Here is a 21,196-nt window from a genome sequence, read left to right on the forward strand (position 1 = left end):
AGATTTGATATCATGTACCTTTTTTAGCAATCACTGAAGAGTAACATTGTGTGGGTTGGTTACCATAATGTGTATGCATAGAATTGACAGAAATGAGGGAAAACATGACTAAATTTGTTTATTTTTGTATGACATTGTTGTGTTAGCTGGGTTGGCATTACTAATCACCCCCATGGGACACAATGGCAGAGTCCATGCAACAAAAGTTTGGTACAGTGACCTGTGGAAGAAGGTGGAGTTGTCATTAGCTGGTATTGTTTGGCAGTCTGTCACTCAAACCAGCCAATTTAGTCACACCAACTAAACCCTGAATGGGTCACTTAAAAGTGAACCATTTTCCAACAACAGTTCAGTGTTCAGTCAACAAAATAATTCTTGCATTCATTTGATGAAATGTCTTGGTTGATGTAGCGTGGACGGTGCTGCTGCTGGCAGGGATCTTTTTACGCTTACACGGACTTTTTGCCGCTGTTGTGAACGAGGAAACCACATGATGCTGTGTGATTTAGCTTTGATTGGGGATATTGTATAAACTGGATATTATGATCAAGTGGATATATATATCTGAGGAATATAATTAAATTGACCATCTTTTCAAGGAACTGGGATTTTATTACTTTTTGTTGCTGCTACAATGAAGATGATTGGGAGAAGTAAGCATAGGGAGCCAGCTGCTGGTACAGGGTATAGTAAAACTACTGCTGAATTGTGCAGAAATTTTGCTTGGGTACCTGCAACTTGTCACCAACAAGCCATGTAAGTCATTGCCGCGGTTATATTTCCCTAAGAAATATAGCTGGATCAACTGGAAGATGTAGTGTAGTGGAGACCATTGCGTCACAAGAGTGTGTACATACTTAAGGGGGTTGTTCTGTAAAGAGTCAAGGAGAGTTATTCAAGCCGTGTTTGCCTACGGATGTTCAAGAGGGTTTCAGGGAATTCACATTCATTGTTTTGGGGTTTGAGTGTTTGGAGTAGTAATGTTGGTCTTTCTAGGTATAACATCATCATAGTCGCAAATTGGTACTCAACTTTGTGGCTGTTGTACTTTTTGCAGTAAATGAAATGTTACTTTCAAAGTAGCTGTTGCTAAATGAATCACACAGACTCAAACATCTGTGTGAGTTTAAGAATAGAAAGTATTTAGGAAAGAAAACTCTGAAAAATAAGTAAGCTTATGATCGATGAGAGGCCCCTAGGACTGTCAGATCTTACTAGCCCACTGGCCACACCATTGGAAAAGCGATCTTGGCAGAACAGTGCAACCATTGTGCGCTGGCAGTTTTGACGGATGTTTAGAAGTTTATAAGACTACTGAACAGTTTGGAGTAAAACCTTTTGAATTGTAACCAAACCGCTCTCATGACCCAGGGATTAGGGATACTGTGTGCAAAAATCCTGGAAACTGGAGTTGTGTGGTTCATATACTTGGTGAAGATAGTTGATGAATGATTTGTTTACAGTGTTATGTTCAACAATTTACACTGGCTGCTATGTCAATGTTTATAAAGAGCTAGTTATCTATGTGAACCCACAGTTTTATAGCGCTGTTGAGGTTAGGTATATCTTCAAACAAAACCAACAAAGTTCAAACCAATAAAATACCATGGAAACAACAATAAACCCACCCAGAGGCAGTGTACTTTATACCTTTTTTACAAGTTTTAAGTAACTGCCAAAATCTGAAATAGTGAATTTGAGGGCAAAACTATGCACCGTCCTGATTTAGGTTTCTACATTAAAATGGAGCGCAGATATTTGTACGTATTGATTACTGCCACTCACAGCCAATTTGAGTTCTTACAGATTCACTGTGGAGGAAGTAAACACTTGAAATACGCAGAATTCGTATCTTAAAGTAAAATGTTAGAGGCATGGAATAAGTAAATGAAAAAATAATAACAACAACTTGAGAACTGATTTTGGCTTGGAGTAAAAAACATGCAAAGACCTTAAACAATAATCGACATGAAGGCTTTTATGATTATGTGTATATACCAACACTTGAGAGCCATGTAGTGTAATAGTATTACATCTTATGCCATAATTGACATGTGTCTATCATGTAAGAATGTAGACCCATTGATTGTGCGCTATTCCACGCTTCTTTGTAACTGAATAAAAGCCAGGTGTTAGAACTTTTGTTGAGTAGGAGGGACATTTTGGGCCCATTAACTGAAGATTATCAATAGTAATCCCATCTTTATGAATGAGATGTAATGGACCTAGGTGTCATGCTATTTAAAGATTACCATGATTGGGATAGGTTTACCTATTGACTGCTACATCGAGAACATAAGAAATTATAGATTGGGCCGTTTCTCTATTGTAAGACAAGTGATGTTGAGGTCAATATTTTGGAAACATTAGACTTCAAGTATAGGAAAAAATGAATTTGAATGGAGGATGGTACTTGAAAAAGTACATGCTTTTGTGTGTTTGTTTGCATACACAACAGTTATGCTCTTGTAAATTAATGATTAAAGGGATGCCACAAAGGAAACGGTCAGTCTGCCCTGCCTCATAACTTTGTTCATGTTGACCATCCAGATATATGTTGCTCAGGGTATGTTGTATACGAACTGTTCATATGAAAGGTGATTTCATTCCTTCTGAAATTTGCATTAATTAAAATAAGTGAATGATAAATTTAAGTTTGAAAGTACCTCATTGATGATTATGTAATAAGCAACATATTTTTGTATTTTATCTCTTTACAGGGCAGCCCAAAAACTAAATCTTAGTTCCAAGAAAAAGAAGCAGCAGGGACAGCCTGCACATCTACAGCAACAACATTATCAGCAACATCCACAACAACACAGGCAAATGATGCACCAACCACAGCAACCAGTGCATCAGCGGCTGATGATGTCCGAATCCCTTACTATGCAACCAGAACAGCCCTTGTTCCCCACAAATTTCTCTGAGGTGATCAGCAGATCTCCTCCTTCAGTTCCCCCTGTGCTGCTAAGGAATATCAGCAGAGTAAAGGACAATCCTGGAGTGGGAAAGGTAAGATTTCTCATGATTTATCCACTATGAACCCTATGAACCTCATCCCAATGGCATAGTTCAATAACTTCAATTAAACAATCATTGAAGCATGTCAAAAATCATCTCTGGCAAATTATGTTCAATTTAAAAAATCGTATCAATTAGAAAAGTATCTTCTTGATAAATTAGATTTTTACGGTGCAAGTCTGAAGTTTAAAGCACGATCCAATACACTTCCGTTGGACAGAAAACTTAGCACATGGGACACTAATATATCTGGTATTTGCTCAATTTGTAATGATGGTGTAGAAGATGTTTCACACTTCATGCTAACTTGTAAGTCACTGAACAATACTGCATGAAGTGGAGTTGCGTCTCTTAAAGATGAATCTTTGCAATGCTGGTTACGAATTTATTTGGGATATTTTTATAAGTAGCAAGACTAATACTCAATTAAGCTTTATTTTGGGGAGTAATATTTTAAAGCAATTCAATGTTATCCCCCTGAATCATGTTCAGAGATCGATGAATTATTTGACATGTATTGTAAATCATTCTTGAAACATGCTTGGACAGTCAGAACAAACCTTAAGTTACCAAGTTCTTAAGATGCATAAATTTTATGAGCCTTGTGTACACAGTTTTTATGTAACTACATGTATATATTATTGTTCTTACAAATTAGAATATTGTAGTTTTAGTTCTTGTCTTATGTTTAATTTATTCATGTTACTCCAGTTGCTCTTAGTAAGTTTTAAAACCATTGTGTTGACAGGACTCATCTTATTTTGTATACATTAGTGTACAATTTATGCATGCCGAAGTAGGCCTACCATCAATGTTCCTTGGACAAACAAAGCAGATTGTAGTACTAGCACTAAAAGGGCCCTGGCGCCCTCACTTGCCCTTTGCACTTCCATTTTTGGGCATTTGGTCATGGGTTCTGTAGCATCCTAAAATCAATGCCATCTTTGCCATGTCCCAAGTCGGCTACCAGACCGCTGGCCATGTTTTGTTCTGTCTTTTCGGGGACCTTGATGGTTGTCTTACAATATGTGAGTGGGGTGGGTGGTATATGCAGCTGCAGGTTAGTCGAGAAAGAACTTTCCTGGGGTGGTGTGAGGGAAGTATAGTGGAGTGGGGTGGGTGAGTGTATAGGGTATGCCCCCGGGGGTATGACGTCTTAATTTTCTCAAACTTTGTTTCTATTGTAGCTTATTGTCGTATTATATTTAATTGTAATTTTACCATTTCTTTTGTATCTATGAATGTTTTATGAACGCACCGCTGTTTTACATGCGTGTGCCGCTGTTATGAAAGCGTATGTTCAAATAAATAAATCTAAAAATCTAAATGTGCAAAATTTGACCTCAAGTTGCGAGTAGGAGTTTTTGTACCCAAATTGTCAAAGGTCATTCAATGAATGTGCAAATGTATTGGGGTTAAATAACTGTGCCCTGATAGATGGGCATGTTGTGGATCCTAGTGATATAGTTGATAAACTGTTTGTCCAACCAGGGAAGCTTGTTTGATTAGTGTAAGTTGCTTAATATATATTCCACACATGTTTTTTCACAATTTTGAAAGCCTTCATTGAAATTTTAACAAATTCACGCTTTTTGCCTTGTAAAGCCCAAATCCACTTCCTTAGCTCAACAGTTAATTTTCTGCCAGTTAAATGTTGGGAAATAAAGATTCTTACAAACTTTGTGAAAATAAACATGATGGCAAAATAAAGTTGTTTTGCAGTATTAACTGACAAGTATAACACCATGGACCCAACTTTAACCTATCATTGCCCATAGGTCTTAAACTGTCACATGTCAACTATTCGGTAGAGACAGATTCCTCTTTTTATCTATTTCTGTTTTCTTTATCTAGCCCTCCCATAGACCCTGATCCAAGTTCTCCCAAATTCAGTGCAAGTCATTTCCTCATTCATTTCCCATACTTCCCTTGCCTCACCATCCCCAGTCAGTTTCCATCTTCAAGACAATTTCGCTTGTCTTCAACACAGTCTTTGTGCTTCTATTAACACGGTAACACCTCAAGAAAGACTGTTGATTTTGAGTGAGAGACTATGTATTGTGATGGGCAGCACCCTATCAAAGGACCTGGTGGTCCACGTTATTTATTTAACCTTTTCAACAACATGCGATTTCAATGATATTGCAGCCAGAGTTGTTGAATTCACACACCTATTCAAGGGTATTGCCATGCAAGCACTTTTGATTGCATTTGTAAATACCGGTTTTAAAATCAAGTTGTTATCAGTAAATGATAGATTTTATCATTTGTGAGCACATTCCTTAATACACTTTTTTGGCTTTGTTTATTTTTATAAACCAACATTCCAAGGAATTTAACTACCAATTAGTAGCAATCTTAAAGTTTTACAACTTCAAGTTCAAAGCCAAGATTGGAATTGATAAATATTTTCTCACCTGAAAAAACTTTTGCATGTATGCCTCCCATCAATAATGTTACACATGCGAGGCTTGCAAATTAATAAAGAGACCCTGAAATGAAATAATGCCCTGTTAAAATGCCAAAATGCCACACAAATTGTTAGCATTATTGCGGCACATAGTTGCATCCAAGGAACGAGTCTGTGCTCATGTCGTGTTAATGTGGAATGCATGTAGCATCGTCTCATTGAAATAGATAGACTACATCAGGCAGTATCGCTATGAATACAAAACACACCTCCGCACCTAACCTTTTTCCATTACGTTGCTGAAACTCTTACAATTTTTGTTGCCAAACTTCATCAAACACTGCACCCATGAGATTGAAAGTTAATTATGTCAGAACATAGACCGATAACTTAGTTACTTCACTTTTTAATTTACTGTATTAGCCTATATTCATTTCATAAATAGTAAGTACCAGTATTTTTAACCTATATGTCTAGCTTCAACAATCTCCAAGGCTCCAAGCAAAACAAAGAAAAACTAAGAATATTTTATTCTGAAAAAAATAATATATAGAATATAAAGGCAGATGATAATGAATATGTAACAATTGGTGCATGACAGACTGGCTTCAGGTACAATTAAAAGATAAGGCAGGTTTTGCACATTAAACAATACTGACTTAAAGCCAGTCACTTTCAATCAAAAGTTGTGGTTAAATTGGCAAATAGCAGGTCAAGATGACCCCTGCAATTGTCATTTGCTTAAACGGCTCTGGCAATCATAGAAACTTTTTCCTTACAACAATGCATGCACACAAAAGGATTTGTAAAATAAATTTTATTGAATTGGAAAAAGAAAGATACTTGACCTCGTGAAATGTAACAACTTGTTACTGCATTATATCCTTGAATTTTACAGGCTTTTTAATTTCCTTTCTTTTGATAATTTTGTGAGAGATTGGTCTGGAACGGCCGAATTGTGCGGCTTCTGCCGACACAGTTTGAGATAATTGCACATTCAAGAGAATGACCAGGAAATGTGGAGACTGCGGGCCTGGCTAATCTGACCCTGGTCTTTCTATCGCCAGTGACCGCTACCAATGCCGTTCCGACAACCCACACGTGGGTAAAACCTTGACTGGACTTAAGCCTTCAATTAACACATCCATGTGGAAAGTGCGTAGATTTTTCTTTTTTAAAGAGTCAATCAGGCTGAAGATTCTTACACACCAAGTTCACGGTATCAGTCACAGATCTAACACACACACACTGCTATTCAATCGGACCAAAAAAGCGTGACTTGATTTCTATGAATCTTGTCGGTTCCTGTCGCTCTTTTGATTTGTTAACCACTGGCTGGGGTGCAGATTCAATTAACTAATTTGGTCATCCAAATTATATAATGATATGATGCTATTAGAATACCATTTTCTAATTAATAATTATTAGAATAGCATTTTCTAATTAATTATTTTCTCCTTAATTAAATGAAGATTGTACAGTTTTTTTACAAGGATCTCAGCATATAGCAATTACTTTACATATACCTCACAACTAAGTATTGACTGAGTTCTATTTAAACAAAGGTAAATACTCCGACCCACTTAAGAGTGAGATGGATGGATGTGGCGAAACAATGTATCAAACTTTGAAGTAAGTGTGAAAGAAACCATCCATTCTATCACTAGACAGCTAATTACAACAGTGTAGATATCCTAATTGATGTTGTTTGGCTTCCAAAGACTTCACCTTAAATTGACCTGGTAGAAGAAAAAATAAACAGCATTCAGGATGAATAAGATCAGTGTCTTCGATCCTCGCTGACGAAAAGTTTGCATTCCGTCCCGTCCAATTACCAGTGTGACCTCCCAAGATCACAATTTGTAATTACTACCACCGAAGATGTGCTAAGACACATCAATACGTAGATGAACAATTTTAGCATCTTATTTCTGTTAACGAGCTGAGAATCTTCTGTCACTCAATTGTGACAGTAATTATGAACCTGTGTTTCAGATGAGTTGGGATTAAAAGAAGGATTCTTGGATTAAACGAGTATGTACTCATTGCTTAAGTATGAATTTGTTAATGGAAAGGTCATTTCATAAATTGTTAGGGACACTCGGACAATTATTTGATTTGTTCATTTTACTGTCAATACTGATGGATTAATACAATTTACGATTTCCAAAATGGAAGGCTCTGGGCCAGTGGAGTGAAAAATATGAATGTTTATGCCTGTCAAGAAAAGTGGTGCAATTTAAGTCATCAAATTGTGAGCCCTGAAGGAGTTTGAATATACACCAGCTTTGTTCTGTTCACTATGGATTTCTCTTTGCTGACACATCAAATTCATCCTGCTAGTGTGAGACAAAGTTTGTAAATCGAATCATTTATTAAAACACTATCTAAATAAACAAACAAACAAGCAGTGTGACAACTAAATTATTGTATCTCTTGGAATCACCAAGAGAGACTGCATTTCATTGATAAGAGAACCACTTGAGCACGACTATACCAAGCAAGTATAAAGTCGGTTAACATCATCACGTATGTACGTAGGCAAGCAAGCGAAGTAGATAGGATCTGTAGTTTTATGGGAAGCGATCCATCACAGATACATGCATTGATACCTAGGAAAGAGATGGGCTAGCGCTGACTGAAGTAATCCCATTTGTGACTCAGGACTACTTTACGTTATGCATCAGCTACGAAATACTCACGGTTTGTAGCAGAAGAAATTTGTAAACTTGAATTATCACTGCTAAGTCATGGGAATAAACAAGAGGCCGGGGTTTGGTATTTGAGCATTGCCTATTGAAACTAGTGGTGATACCAAGATTTTGTTTTCCGGGGAGGGGGGGGGGGCAATGAGGGTAGTGAAATCTTCGGGGGAGATCAAAGATTGCCTGAAATATGGCATTTTTGCCCCAAAAAAGCAGAATATTCAAAAATTGTGTAAAGGATCTAGTGTAATAGTGAGTTGCGCTTCGATAGAGGAAATTTCAAAGTAACTAATCGAATTTTCATTTTAGTGCAATATTTTTCAAGAGAAAAAGGTAGAGTTAAGAAATTCAAATAAAACATCCAATTTTTCAACAAAACTGGGGAGAGAGGATTTCACATAAATAGAATTAAAGAGTAGGCGGAGATATAGGGTTTGTACTATTATTACCACTAACCTTATTTGGATTAATTGCACTGCGCATTCTGATACACTAGTCTCCAACACAATCTGTGTGACATTGCCCTGACACTTACCTACATGAGTCATTGGTGTGAGGGACTAGTCTCTTGTGCACTCCGATGTGCTCACCTTTCTGTTATGATGCCAAACACAATCAATACTTGTAAGGCCACATTAAAACTATATTTTGTTTATGTAGTGAAACCCAGGTTAAATTTATAAACATGAACAATTTTGAGATGTGGGACCTATCATAAATTTACATGTACTTACATAATACTAGTAGATGATTAAATCACAATGCAATTCCACTGCAATGCAACTTCGTATCATTCATTCCGAGAAAGAAAGAAAGGGGAAAACAAAGAATTATCATAAAATCCACCAACAAAGCTTCCAAATTTGGCACTTATGCAATAGTTGTGAATTCTAACAGAAATTAGGCTCGAGGTGAAAACCACAATTGAATTTGGCTTGGCGTTAATAGAATTCATCTCCCTTAGCCCCCAAATTGGCCGACTGTGAAAGCTTCTCTTCCCTCTCCATGCTTACCAATCATTTAGGAAATTGATCAAATTAGAGTGGCAAATCAGAGACCTTGTAATCCTAACCTCTTTTAATTGCTTTACTCTTATATTCTCTGCTTCTGATAATTGCTTGTAAATTACACGTAGGTAGGAGTCCGAATCACCAGGATCAGTTAACTGTTGGAAAGCAACTGTCACACTTCTTTATTAAACCACGATACTGTGATACATTTTTTGTTACAAAGAATCCAATGTCCAGTTGGTGTAAAAAATAACTCGCCAAAATGATTAGCTAAATTTGCAATATGCTGAGAAAATTAATTTGAGCAATTTGAAAATTTCATTCTCAGCTTGAGCTCAGCTGTGAGAAACAAAATGAAGTTGTTGCTCGTGTGAGCGAGACTCGATATTTTTTGACAGGCCAAACCTGTCTATTTTGTCATCAAAGAAGTGCTACATTAAAAGAGAATTATTTCTTTGATACATTTCAAGTGATCTGAGCAATGCAATGAGGAAGATATTATGGCAGAGTTGCCTATCCTACAATGTATTCTGTTCCTCCCCCTCAAGGTGGTGCGGAGGAGTCTGATTATATTTTGCAACGTTGCTCTGTGTATTCCTGACCATGAGAGGCAGTTGATGGTAGATTTGTATTCATACCTTGGGCCCTAAAACACGGTCAGTTTCCATTACTGCGGAATTCTGCGGAGATGAACTGCAGTGAGAGTGGACGGGTAAGGTTACCCGCTTAGGAGCATCACCATGCATAATATAACAACTTGCAATTCAATGAAAACAACCATGATGAGTTTCAATTTAAATAATTTGATGTAATTTAAACAAAACAAAAAAACAAAACTCAATTCCTAGGCAAAATAAATTACCCAATTTAAATGTTTAAAGATATTGTTACTTGCAAGTGGTGAAAACTAAATAGAGATAATTGTGAAAGCAAATTAACTGATTACTGTATAATGTTTCGAGAGATAGACGTACGTTTGTTCGGCAGAAGTTCACCAGGCATCGGTATTTGAGACATGAATCGAGCCAAGTCGTAAATGAGCAGCGTGTAGAGACAAATCCTAATATAAACTTGATGAAATGATAATATTACATAGAAACAGACTTGTCTAAAAATAATACAGTAAAAACATATTGAAATCCCACTTAATTCTTAATTAAGTAAATGTTCATGATAGAGCATTTATTTAAAGAGTGTGTGGGTCAATGTTTCGCCTGCGCAAGCCATGTTTTACTTTAAAGAAGATTCAGTCATGACACAACATTGATAACATAGATAGTGCGCTTCTAAGTACAACAATCTCTCTCCCCCAGTCATATCCAATTAATCAATTGGAGCTGATGGATTCTGGTGATAAACCAATTTGATGCTTACCAATGACACTGATGATACTATATAGTAAAGGCCAGTAGACCTGGATACAATGTTTATCAAATCACCTTGCATACAGGTATTTATACACGACCCTCACGTGACCACTTGATGATATGGATAGCGTAACTAAATCCTTATTTCTAGAGAAGGGAAGAAAAACAACCAAATATTGATATTATTAGATCCGATTTGATTAAAGGACAGGTATGTCTGATAGATAGGATATATAAGTTCGTCAAAAAGGTAAAGTAGCAAAATATTACTTGGGAGTTTATCTTCAGAAGATAGCAAAGAACTGTTTTTAAAATTGCCTTACAAATTAATTGATATAGGCATTGTTGACAACTATCTTCAGTAGATAGTAGTTCAATAACAGTTGATCTACTATGCACATACAGCTATCTACTGAAGATAGCTGTATGTGCATAGTAGTTGAAGAATAGTTGATCTAATTTTCGATAATAATCCTCTCTGCAGTTTAAAGGTTAGTAGCATTGCAATTAAAAACATGAGAGCAAGTTTATGTATGTGAGTGATATTCTTAGACTAGGCATTTGAATGTGCTCTAAGAATCCTAATCAGAACATTGATTTGCGTACAAACAAACGAAAGGCAAAATGGTGAAGCAGTTTCTTCTTCATCAGGGTTTTGTTGATAGCTTGGAGCATATCAGGTGAACACAGATGCATATATTCAGGAATATACCCGAATAATTTTCAAGAAAAGTTTTTTTCCCAGTCATTTGGAATTTGTCAAGATTTGAATCGTGACATTACAAGTGACTGGCTTGTTAACTTGGCAATATGTTTGGAAATGATTTAACACTTGCACTGCAGCCGCAATGAGCTTGACAGTCTAGCAACTGAATGTCAAATTCATCAAAGTTTGTCAAATTTGTGACCATATTTGGGTATGAACGAGATATGATTTGAAAATTGGCAAATTGAGATGACAGGAAGTAGATTTTGTGAGGCGACCTTTGGGTCAACTTAAAAAACATCTTTAAAGCAGATTTGGGGTACCAGAAATTAGTTAATACGTAAGGTGTTAATAACATTACATGTGAGCGCTGATTATATGGTTGAAAAAAATCAAGCTTATTACCTCCGTGGATGTGGTTAACTTGTATGTGCTTAACCAATCGACTTTTACTAAAAACTAGGGACCAGGAATAAAGTGGAAAGGGTGAAATAAAGAGACAATGACGTCACAGTCTCATTGTTCATCTAGCTTGGCCCTAGAGGTAACAAGGTGCAGGGCTAATTATGCGTGAGCTGTAATTTCAACGTTGATTGTGATGGAATGCAGAGATCATGGGCTATTCTAGTTGAAATCCTTACACCCCCTATGGAAGTTGTGGCCTTAATCTTCCACACAGGGAGTGTAGATTTAAATGGAGTTACCTATTCAGGTAATCTCGTTTGAAATTCACACTCCATTTTTGGAAGATTAAGGACATGTCTTCCATAGGGGGTGTATGGATTTCAACTGGAATAGCCCCGTGGCTGCGGGTGTTACCCGAAGTCGCCTCTCCTATGTGTTTAGATTTGGAAGAACACTTTTCCGGTGAGGCCCGCTATAAATTTTGCTTTGTTTGTTTGTTTTGATATTTTGTGACCTAGGGAGGATGAGGTATGAGTTTGATACATGGCCCGAATTAAGTAAATAAATGAAGTCAAGTTGAGAAATATCGCTCATTCTACAAAATCCGGTGCCAATAGCCTTTTTTCCATTCTTTGGTCCACAAAAACTTTGTCGAGCATTTAGGGCATCAAATATGTTGTTTTTCTGGTAGAAAAGAGATCTACACGGACATATATAGTTTTCCATACTTTAAATGCTTTCTTCAGCCTGATTAACCCTTGCAAAGGCTCAAAATCGCTAAAAGCAGCGTTTCCACAGCTCAAGTGTCACATCTAACCCTAAATATTTTCTTTGAATAAATGCGATTTCTTTACATATTTGTTGTTTTTAATTAGATAACGCACCATCATATTGTTTATCAACATTATTTTTAGTGATTAAAATGTCTTTGTGTAATTCTAAAATAAATTGCACTTTCCACCAAAACGCTGTGAGCTCGTTACCTTTTAACACATGATATTGGAAAGAAGTAAAACAGAGGTATCAATGTAATTTGCGGTTTTGAAAGGAAACACTCATAGGTTTTAAAAATCACAGTAAAAATCGTGATGCTGTAGCATTTTGGCATAGAAATGTTGTAAACATTGAAATTTCGACCGACCATGTTAAGATTGGTGAGCTACGTTACCAGAATTCTATAGTATGCACTTGTATTACATGTACTTCCTAATAATATGTGAAAGCTACCAGTGGTCGAACCCCATTTATATTAGAATTAACCGACATAACGATCTAACGTTCGCAAATCACATTAAAAACATTAAAAACCAGAGAACTACGTTACTGTGAGCTACGTTACACACTCATTTATGCATCTTCAAAACTTCTATGAAATGGTGAAATCTGTTTTACATTTCACTCAAGTGATCTTTAATTTGCTTTTTATGACCTTGGATTGAGTAAAAACAGCCCATTTTATAGTCGGTAACGTAGCTAACATTACATTGAGTAATAAAAAAAAAAAACATCATGACATCCTGAAAGAAAAATATGCAAGTGGTGTTGGCAATTTTTACATCTGAAAGTAGTGATACATTTACTTTTAAAAAACACAAAAAGCAGGTTTTTTTGAACAACTTTTATTTTTTCCATTTTTTTAGTGGATTGGCATCGGATTTTTGTAAAAGCGATATCCTTTATGAATTGATATTTTTGTTGCTACCCTCATGAAAATATTTTTTTTCTAGAAAGATATTTGACAAATTTCATTGTGATCGTAGCAGGAAATGTCAATATAATATTCAATGCAAAGGGCAAGGAATCACTTGCCAAACACAACCCTAATCTAGTAAACATTACTGGTAAACAAAACGTTATATTCATGTGGCCTATTCACATTATATTACCATAAGCCAAACCCTTCACATCAGAAAAGAAAATCGCTTTTCAAAATTACCTAACCCGAAAGCTAAATCTTGTCTGCAGAGGAATTTCAGCCAGGGCTTGCGGTGCCACAAATCGCTAAATTAAAAGCGATCACTGTGTTTTGATAGAAAATGGAATGAAACACTGATGATATTAGGTATAAAAAGGCATAGTCATTGCTAGTGACAGTAAACGGAGTAAAAAGGTCTTGTACTGAACATGCTAAGAAACAGAGGGTATAGGATGGAATCCATTTATGCATTATCAGGTAAATGAATCAGTGTTGTGGAACGTTGCGGTAGAGAGATGGGTGCATGAGGTAGAAAAATGAGGGAATTGAATGCAGATGTATAAGAACAATGGCACTATTATTTGATCAAGGTGGTGGCTGCATTGCAATAATTGATACTTGAATGAGAAAGATCTGCAAAGGGGTTGAGAAAATGAGTAATGGAGGGAAAGAGAGAGAGGGGAGGACAAGATACTTGCAGACAGAGACAAAGACGGACAAAAAGAATGAGAGATAGACAACAGACAGGGATAAAGAAAATGACAGACTAACAGACAAAGAGAAGAAGAGGGGGAATTGACAAATAATCACGCCAAAGGAAGCAGAGAAAAGACGGGAATTTGGTACTTGACAGACAAATTACTTCATTTCATGCTTCAGATTAATTGTGCATTTGATACAGGTTTGCCGAATGATTCAATCATTTGTCCTTAATACCCTATTACCTTGACCAAATGCTATCATGATATCCACATTAGCACATATCTATAGATAGATTACGGAATATGTCAAAGGCTATCTTCAGTAGATAGCACAGAATGTGAAATAAAATACTAATGTAGCTCAAACAGTATCCACTTACTCATTTGTAAAAATTGTAAGCTAAAACCAAAAGTATTGTTTTAAAATAAGCACTAATCACTTACAGGTTATTTTTGACATCAAAAGGTGCAATAGATATTTTTTCAACTCTTAATTGCATAAATGAGGTAGTGGGCTGTGTCTTGCCTTACAATGGGTTAAACTGATTGCTGAGAAAAAAGACAGGAGTCTTTGGCTTGATGTGGATCATATTTTCTTCCTCCAGGCGGTACAGGCAACTTATCTCACCTCAATATGCTACCATAATTAATTCTCTGCCAGCCAAACACCCAATTTCTATTTATTTTCTCTTTCTGTCGCTGTAGCCTGGGATTTACCTTGTCTTGGATGGCAGTAAAAAACGACGATGGAAGAAAAAAAATGTTCTCGACCGAGATTTCTTGACTTGCTCTTTAAAAGTGCACCTTGCTCCAGATGTGTGCTTGCGTATGTGTGGGTATTTCTCCATATTACCTGCGATGGGAAAGAAAATCAATGAAATATATGGTTATTGTGGTGAGGTTTTATGGATCATGGATAAGACTGATTTAGCAGTTTACTACTATTCAATAAAACGTGCAAGTCTTGTTGTGGTATAGGTGAATCATGCTACCAGTGTGATAAGACTATGGCTTGCTTTTCTTAGAAGAGATTTATATTTTGAGTCAACTTGTACCTTTTATTCACTGATTTGAAAAGCAAAATAAAAACCAACAAAAACAATGTTTTAACCATATGGATCAATTATTTGTTGGTTTCAAAACATATTCTTTTTTGCCGTAATTTATCCGATCAAAATGATAATTTTTCTCCATTATTACAGGAATTACAGAAATCTAATTAGAAACATATGTGAAGATACAATCCTAAAAATTACATGTAATCATCACTATTATCATCCATTTACCACTGGGGTTTGCTTCCTAAACACACAACTACACATACATCATTGGCTTTTGTCGTTAGGGATGATGCTGCGGAGTTTAATGACTGCCAGCGCATAGTTGAGGTATAGTGCGTAATACAGTGCACACACCTTTCTATTGGAGCTAGCCAAATTTAAGAAAGCCAGCCATGGTAGGCAAGCAGGCAGTAATTTTGCCATGCATGATTATTACCTACCTGAGGGAGTTTACCTGACATACCCAATGCAGCTTCCTTATGCCACATTACTTCGGACATATACCATCTTGGATCGTGATCAATTAAACGAAGAATTCACCGGGTTTGTTGGTGCTGGGGGTGTTAAACCATGGTATATCCGAGAATACATTGACTAGATGGATGAGTACAAATAGGGGTAAAATAGGTCTCGTTTTTGACCACCGGATTTGGCAATTACTGATGACCTAATTACAAATAAGAGGGGTTCAGTTGACATACCAATAGAGAGTTGGGTCTTATCTATAGGTGAATTGGAAGTAGTTCAAGCAGCACTAAAGTAGGTTGTTAATGTCAAGAAATTCTGTCTTCACTTGACTATTTCATTTTTCCTTCCTAATTATCTGCTCACCTCTAATTTGACAACTTGTCTGTTTGTCTAAGATGAACTAGATATTCAGGGTGGTTATGTACAAAAACATAAAGAAAAGAAAAAAAGATGAGTTCTAAAGTTTCTGAGGCAAAACTTATTTCTATACTTTGTTCGGCTTGCAAATGGCAAGACTCATAACATCATGGATTATTATAGAACTCAGTTGATCGCAGCACCTACGCTCATTGCACTTTGTGTGCGCATATGTGAATTTTAAATTGGGACTGATATGTGCAGTAAAACCGAATAATTTTTGGCATTTATAAAGTTGAACAAAGTATTATTAATAGTTGCTTTAACAGTTGTTTCTTTCATAAATTCATTGTATTTAATGATGGTTAGTGCTTACATTTTGACTTGATTAAGTATCTTTTCAATTGAAACGGTCTATTTTCTGAAACTATTTCTGCATTTTTACTTTCAATTATTTTCTCATGGGTTTGAACTGCAAACGCACAAATGAATCACTTCTTTTGTTGTACTAAAGCTTATTTTAAACCCTGGTATTGTGTATTAAAGCTGAATGTGAAAGTTCATGGATCACTGGCAGGACCAACTGGTTAGGCCAAGCTAAAGGCTACTCAAACTGACCATGACCGTATTTGACCAGGAGGACAGCTTTGAAAAGGCAACAATTTACTTGCTACTAATCAACCATGAAGCAAGTAAAATTGAGCAAATCTTAGGTTTTAGTCTGTGAGGGGGAAAATGTGAAAAAGAAAAAAAATGAACCCTTGTGTTTCATGATGGGATTGGTCCAAGAGGGGGAAAACCGTCAAATTGGGCTTGGGTGAATGTCCTGGAAGTAAAGGACTGTAAATCCTTGGTCTAATGCTTTAATCATCTCATACACAACATGTAGCGAAGTAGTGGCAAGTAGCATAGTATCAGGGAGGTTTCATGCTATCAGATGTAATCTGTGTGAGTGCTGACACCCTCTCTCTTTCCATAACTATGATTTACTTTGAAGAAAAAAAAAGAAACACAACTTTTGAGGTAATTGCCATGAAGGTACATGTGTATGTAAATGCCCAAGTCTACATCCTCTTAAATAAAAACGGTTTCAGGTATTGTATCTGCTTTCTGCTGCTTTTTAGATTTTAGCGAATTGAGAGGAGTGTGATTTTGGGTTTCAATCTTAGCATTCAGTCCATTCAAATTACCGTTATTCCGGTCGCTTTTTATCGAAATTGAAGTTGGGGGGAGAAGCTTTTGTGATATATTTTTGAAAGCAAATTTCAGGTGAACCATAACAAATTTAACCATAACAAATTTGGCAGGTTTGCGAATGAATCTAAAATGCCTCTATACTATAGGTAGTTGAGAATGAGGTATGCAAGTACACATAGCTGTTATGCCTGTAAAATATCTGCATATCAATCATTTTGTATGTAGATTTATGTATTTTCTTAAGTTTCCAGTAGTTAATTTCTTGTTTCTGCACAATTAATTCTTGTGCAGCATCATTTACTGGTCAAGGTTTTCAATGTGTCTATTATAAATAAAACAAATTACACCAGTATTTCTGTCTAATATACACCATATGTGAGCCTAAAGCAGAAAAAGCAAGGTTAAAATCTTTGTTGCTTTTTCGCTTGAAATGGGCAATTTATTTGAATTTATTAGTAAAACCAGCATACACTTGGTACACACATGTTGGGATAGTGTCGACAATGAACTTGAATAGCAAAAAATGCTCTGGTGTTGATTGACTGTTGTTTCGTAGAGTTTTGTCAAAATCTTGAGCCATTTTGGGGCATATGGAAATGGGAACTTATATCATCACTAAATTACAGATTGGAATGAGTGTTTTTGTTCTGTTTTTTTTAACATAATTCAAAAGTAAGCTAAGCTACAATCAAAATTATTAATAGAAGTCAGGGCTAGGGAGCATATATAAGGATACCATCATCATCTGCCTATAATGTTACATAATCACATCATACCATGAACTCTGTGGTATGAAATTAATTTAAAAAGATGCCTAGTTTATCATCACGTTGAGCTCCAAATCAAAACATATCCGGTATATTTTCTTTAACATTGACAAATCTCATGCGGTAACTAATTTAATTTCAGTCATAGTAGGCCTGCCTTTTGCAGGCCCTTCTTCTTTATATGCATATCCAATCTTATGCAATGATGTGGTGATATGATGGCTGTGAGGCATAAATACAGCTTGAGCTATTTATTGTAGATTGGGCCATTCTCCTCAGGTGAGCGTAGAAACACTTAGCCATACTCGCCTATGGCGTTACTCGTCCGCACCCGTCCGTCGTTGTAGTCTGAGCATGCCATATCCTTCACACTATCATCTCACATTAGATTACTCGTTATTTCTGTCGGAGAGTTGGCAGTATTTTCAGTAAACGGAGAGAATTTTGTTTCCTTTCTCCATTGATGGAGAAGTTGATAGAGTTACACATTTAATAAGCCCGGCCATCTCCAATGTCTGCCCCATACAATGCTACACTGATGTTTTCCATCCATGACATGTCAAACAACAATACTCCCTCACTTTTTCCCTCTTCTCCATATTGAGGTGATCTTTGGTTACAATTTGATGCCATGTTTGATTGAAAAAAATGAGCTGTTACCATGACAATGCTTGTTACTGTGGTATTGGAATGTTCACTTTATACCATCTTGGGCTGAGTCACCGCCCGGCAGCTCAAGATCTATTCCATATTGCACAAATGTTGTCCTAGTTCAATTGGAAACAATTTTAATTTCCTCGTTCAGTGTTTCATGTTGTATTCAGTAATTAGCAACTTGAGATGGCTCGATCATGAGGTATTTATAGACCTGCATATTTCAATTTGTAAAAGGCAGCTATTTCCTTGTTCAGTGTTTCATGTTGTATTCAGTAATTAGCAACTTGAGATGGCTGGATCATGAGGTATTTATAGACCTGCATATTTAAATTTGTATCTTAAGGCAGCTATTTTTCTACTTTGTTTCACATCGGAACGCATCAGCTTTATAATTAAAACCAAAGAGTGTAAAAGGCAGCTATTGTTTTTAATTTCATTATTAACTAAAAATTTCACATTAAATTCTTGTCTTGGACTAGGCAGGTATATATGAGAAGGGAGCGTTGTGGATTAACGCTCTTATATTAACCCGGGAATTTATCATTAGTTAATCCAAACATCTGCAAGGGATGGCAAGTAAAAAAGAATACAAAAACGTGGCACACCTTTGCGAATGAAAAGAGAAATAGAGAGAGCGTGGTAGTGGTTCATCATGACTATGAACTCGAGAATAAAATCCTTAGGGGGATTCGTGTCCTACCTCTATTCAATCTCATAGATGCTCATTCTACAACAGAAGAAGGGATTACTTCTAAAACTCTTGGAATGATCAAATCTATTTAAGTAATGACGTTTATGATGTTGTTACGTCTTACATATTGCACAATATCCTGAAATATTACCATCCTCCAGGCTTTTTTATTTTCAATTGCCACATAAAACAGTCTTTTGTAGAGGTGATTAAAGACTGGCAAGTCTTTTTCTAGCATCGGTATTTGAAAAGTTTGAACTGTCTGGGAAATAATCCATTTGCTTTTTGGAACCAGGTTTAATATAGACTTTGCATACGATTCATTGAATATGGGAAATTGTCCTTAGCATTTTGCATTGAAGTTGAAAAAAGGGGGAAACATGTACCCGGGGTACACCTGAGATGTTGGGAAATAGACACTGAGAAGAAATAAAAACTACCATTTCTAAAGTGAACCTAATAAATAGTAATAAACTGGAGTTTATTGATATGGCAGTGACAAATTATGAATTATTTGGCACATTTATTTATGATGTGTAGCCTATATGAAATAGTGCTCTGTCTCTGCTGTAGTCGCACTTTTAGTCACCTGCATAGTGGAACCTGGAAATGACTGGCTTGTCTGGGTAATCAGCCACGACAACACGAGGGCAGCAGACGCAGCTCAGGTGCTGGATGATTGATAAAAAGGAAATCAGAAGCGAGAGATGTTATGAAGATAGTGAAATTAAATGTCATTGTATGGCGGTGAAATACCTGTAATGGCTCTTTTTTAAATTTCAATGCAATACAAAACTTAACATGGCTATTATAGCTCAACTTGATATTGAATATAATAGTAGTAAGCTCGGTATAGTATGGGTATTCATGCTTGTCGGTGAACTTTAAAAACACCCCTTTTGCATCTATTTCACGAAGTTTTAGGGAAAAAGGGATTTACCAATTATTTGATACAATACCCTAGTGACATAATTTCTAATATACCTTTTTCTGGCAGAAAAAGGCCTCGATGAAAAACCCTTTTTTTTGCACAATAGAAAAAACAGTAGTTCTGAAGACACTTATTTGAATTTTTGACGAGCATGAAACATGGATTTGCATTTAGATGACAAGGATGCCAGTACAGGGGATGCCAGTACCTAGAAAAGTTCTTTTTCTGCCTACAAACACGATAAAAGCTTAACTTTCTAGATATTATAAGAATTTTCCAGCTAATGACATGGGATGTGGATATATATCATTTTGAACATCTAGTATTAGGAATAATATAGATGTGCATTTGACAGTTTTTAAAAGTGATTGTTTTAGAATTGATTAAATGTTCTGAACACACCCTAGAGGAACATAATCCATTGTACCTCAGCATAGTTTCCCTTTCATGTATGTCTATGTAGGAGTTCATACCATCATGATCTAGATCCTCTTTAACTTTGTGCCATTGCACCAAACCTTTCATACTGAACCCATTTAGCCTTAATGTCTGTTTGGAGACTGACAGAGTAGATTTCAGAGTAATTAGACCCAAAGTGCTATACTTCTCCAATGCAATCAGGCATCCCTCTACATGTATTCCCTTCTTCCCTTCATAGAATCATGTCAATCGGACAATCTTGTGACTCTGTATGTCGTTTCACCAAATCGGACAGTGCTAATCCCACATCACTTGTCAACATGTGCTACATCATAGCAATGCTCAGATGAGGAGGAACCTCCCAAAGTGTTTGAACCTCCAAACATGAAAATGAAATCCTCAGTCAGATTGAGTTTGTCCACAATGTGGTTTTACTTGCAGCATGCCCTGAGCCTAGGCTTATTGTGACTAACATATGCTTGAGGTGAAGAAGAATTGACCAATCACTATACATGATCATTACAGTCAATTAACCCTTTATGAAATCTTGAATGTTCACTTGAGGGTGGATCTAAAATCATGGGGTTCAGTTGAGTGTCAAACCTTGGTTTCCCTTGGAGTGTCAA

The 21,196-nt window shown here is 36.3% G+C and overlaps 1 protein-coding gene across 1 annotated transcript in view; it reads left to right on the forward strand.

Moving 5' to 3' along the window:
* Positions 1-21,196, forward strand: part of LOC140153247 (uncharacterized) — a 244,178-nt gene that overhangs the window by 193,370 nt on the left and 29,612 nt on the right. Inside the window, 1 exon segment of the mRNA XM_072175942.1 lies at positions 2,721-3,012. Within this exon segment, the coding sequence (XP_072032043.1) occupies positions 2,721-3,012 (292 nt within the window).

This window comes from Amphiura filiformis, chromosome 5 (assembly GCF_039555335.1).
Source record: "Amphiura filiformis chromosome 5, Afil_fr2py, whole genome shotgun sequence".
In the NCBI taxonomy this organism is placed as follows: Eukaryota; Metazoa; Echinodermata; class Ophiuroidea; order Amphilepidida; family Amphiuridae; genus Amphiura; species Amphiura filiformis.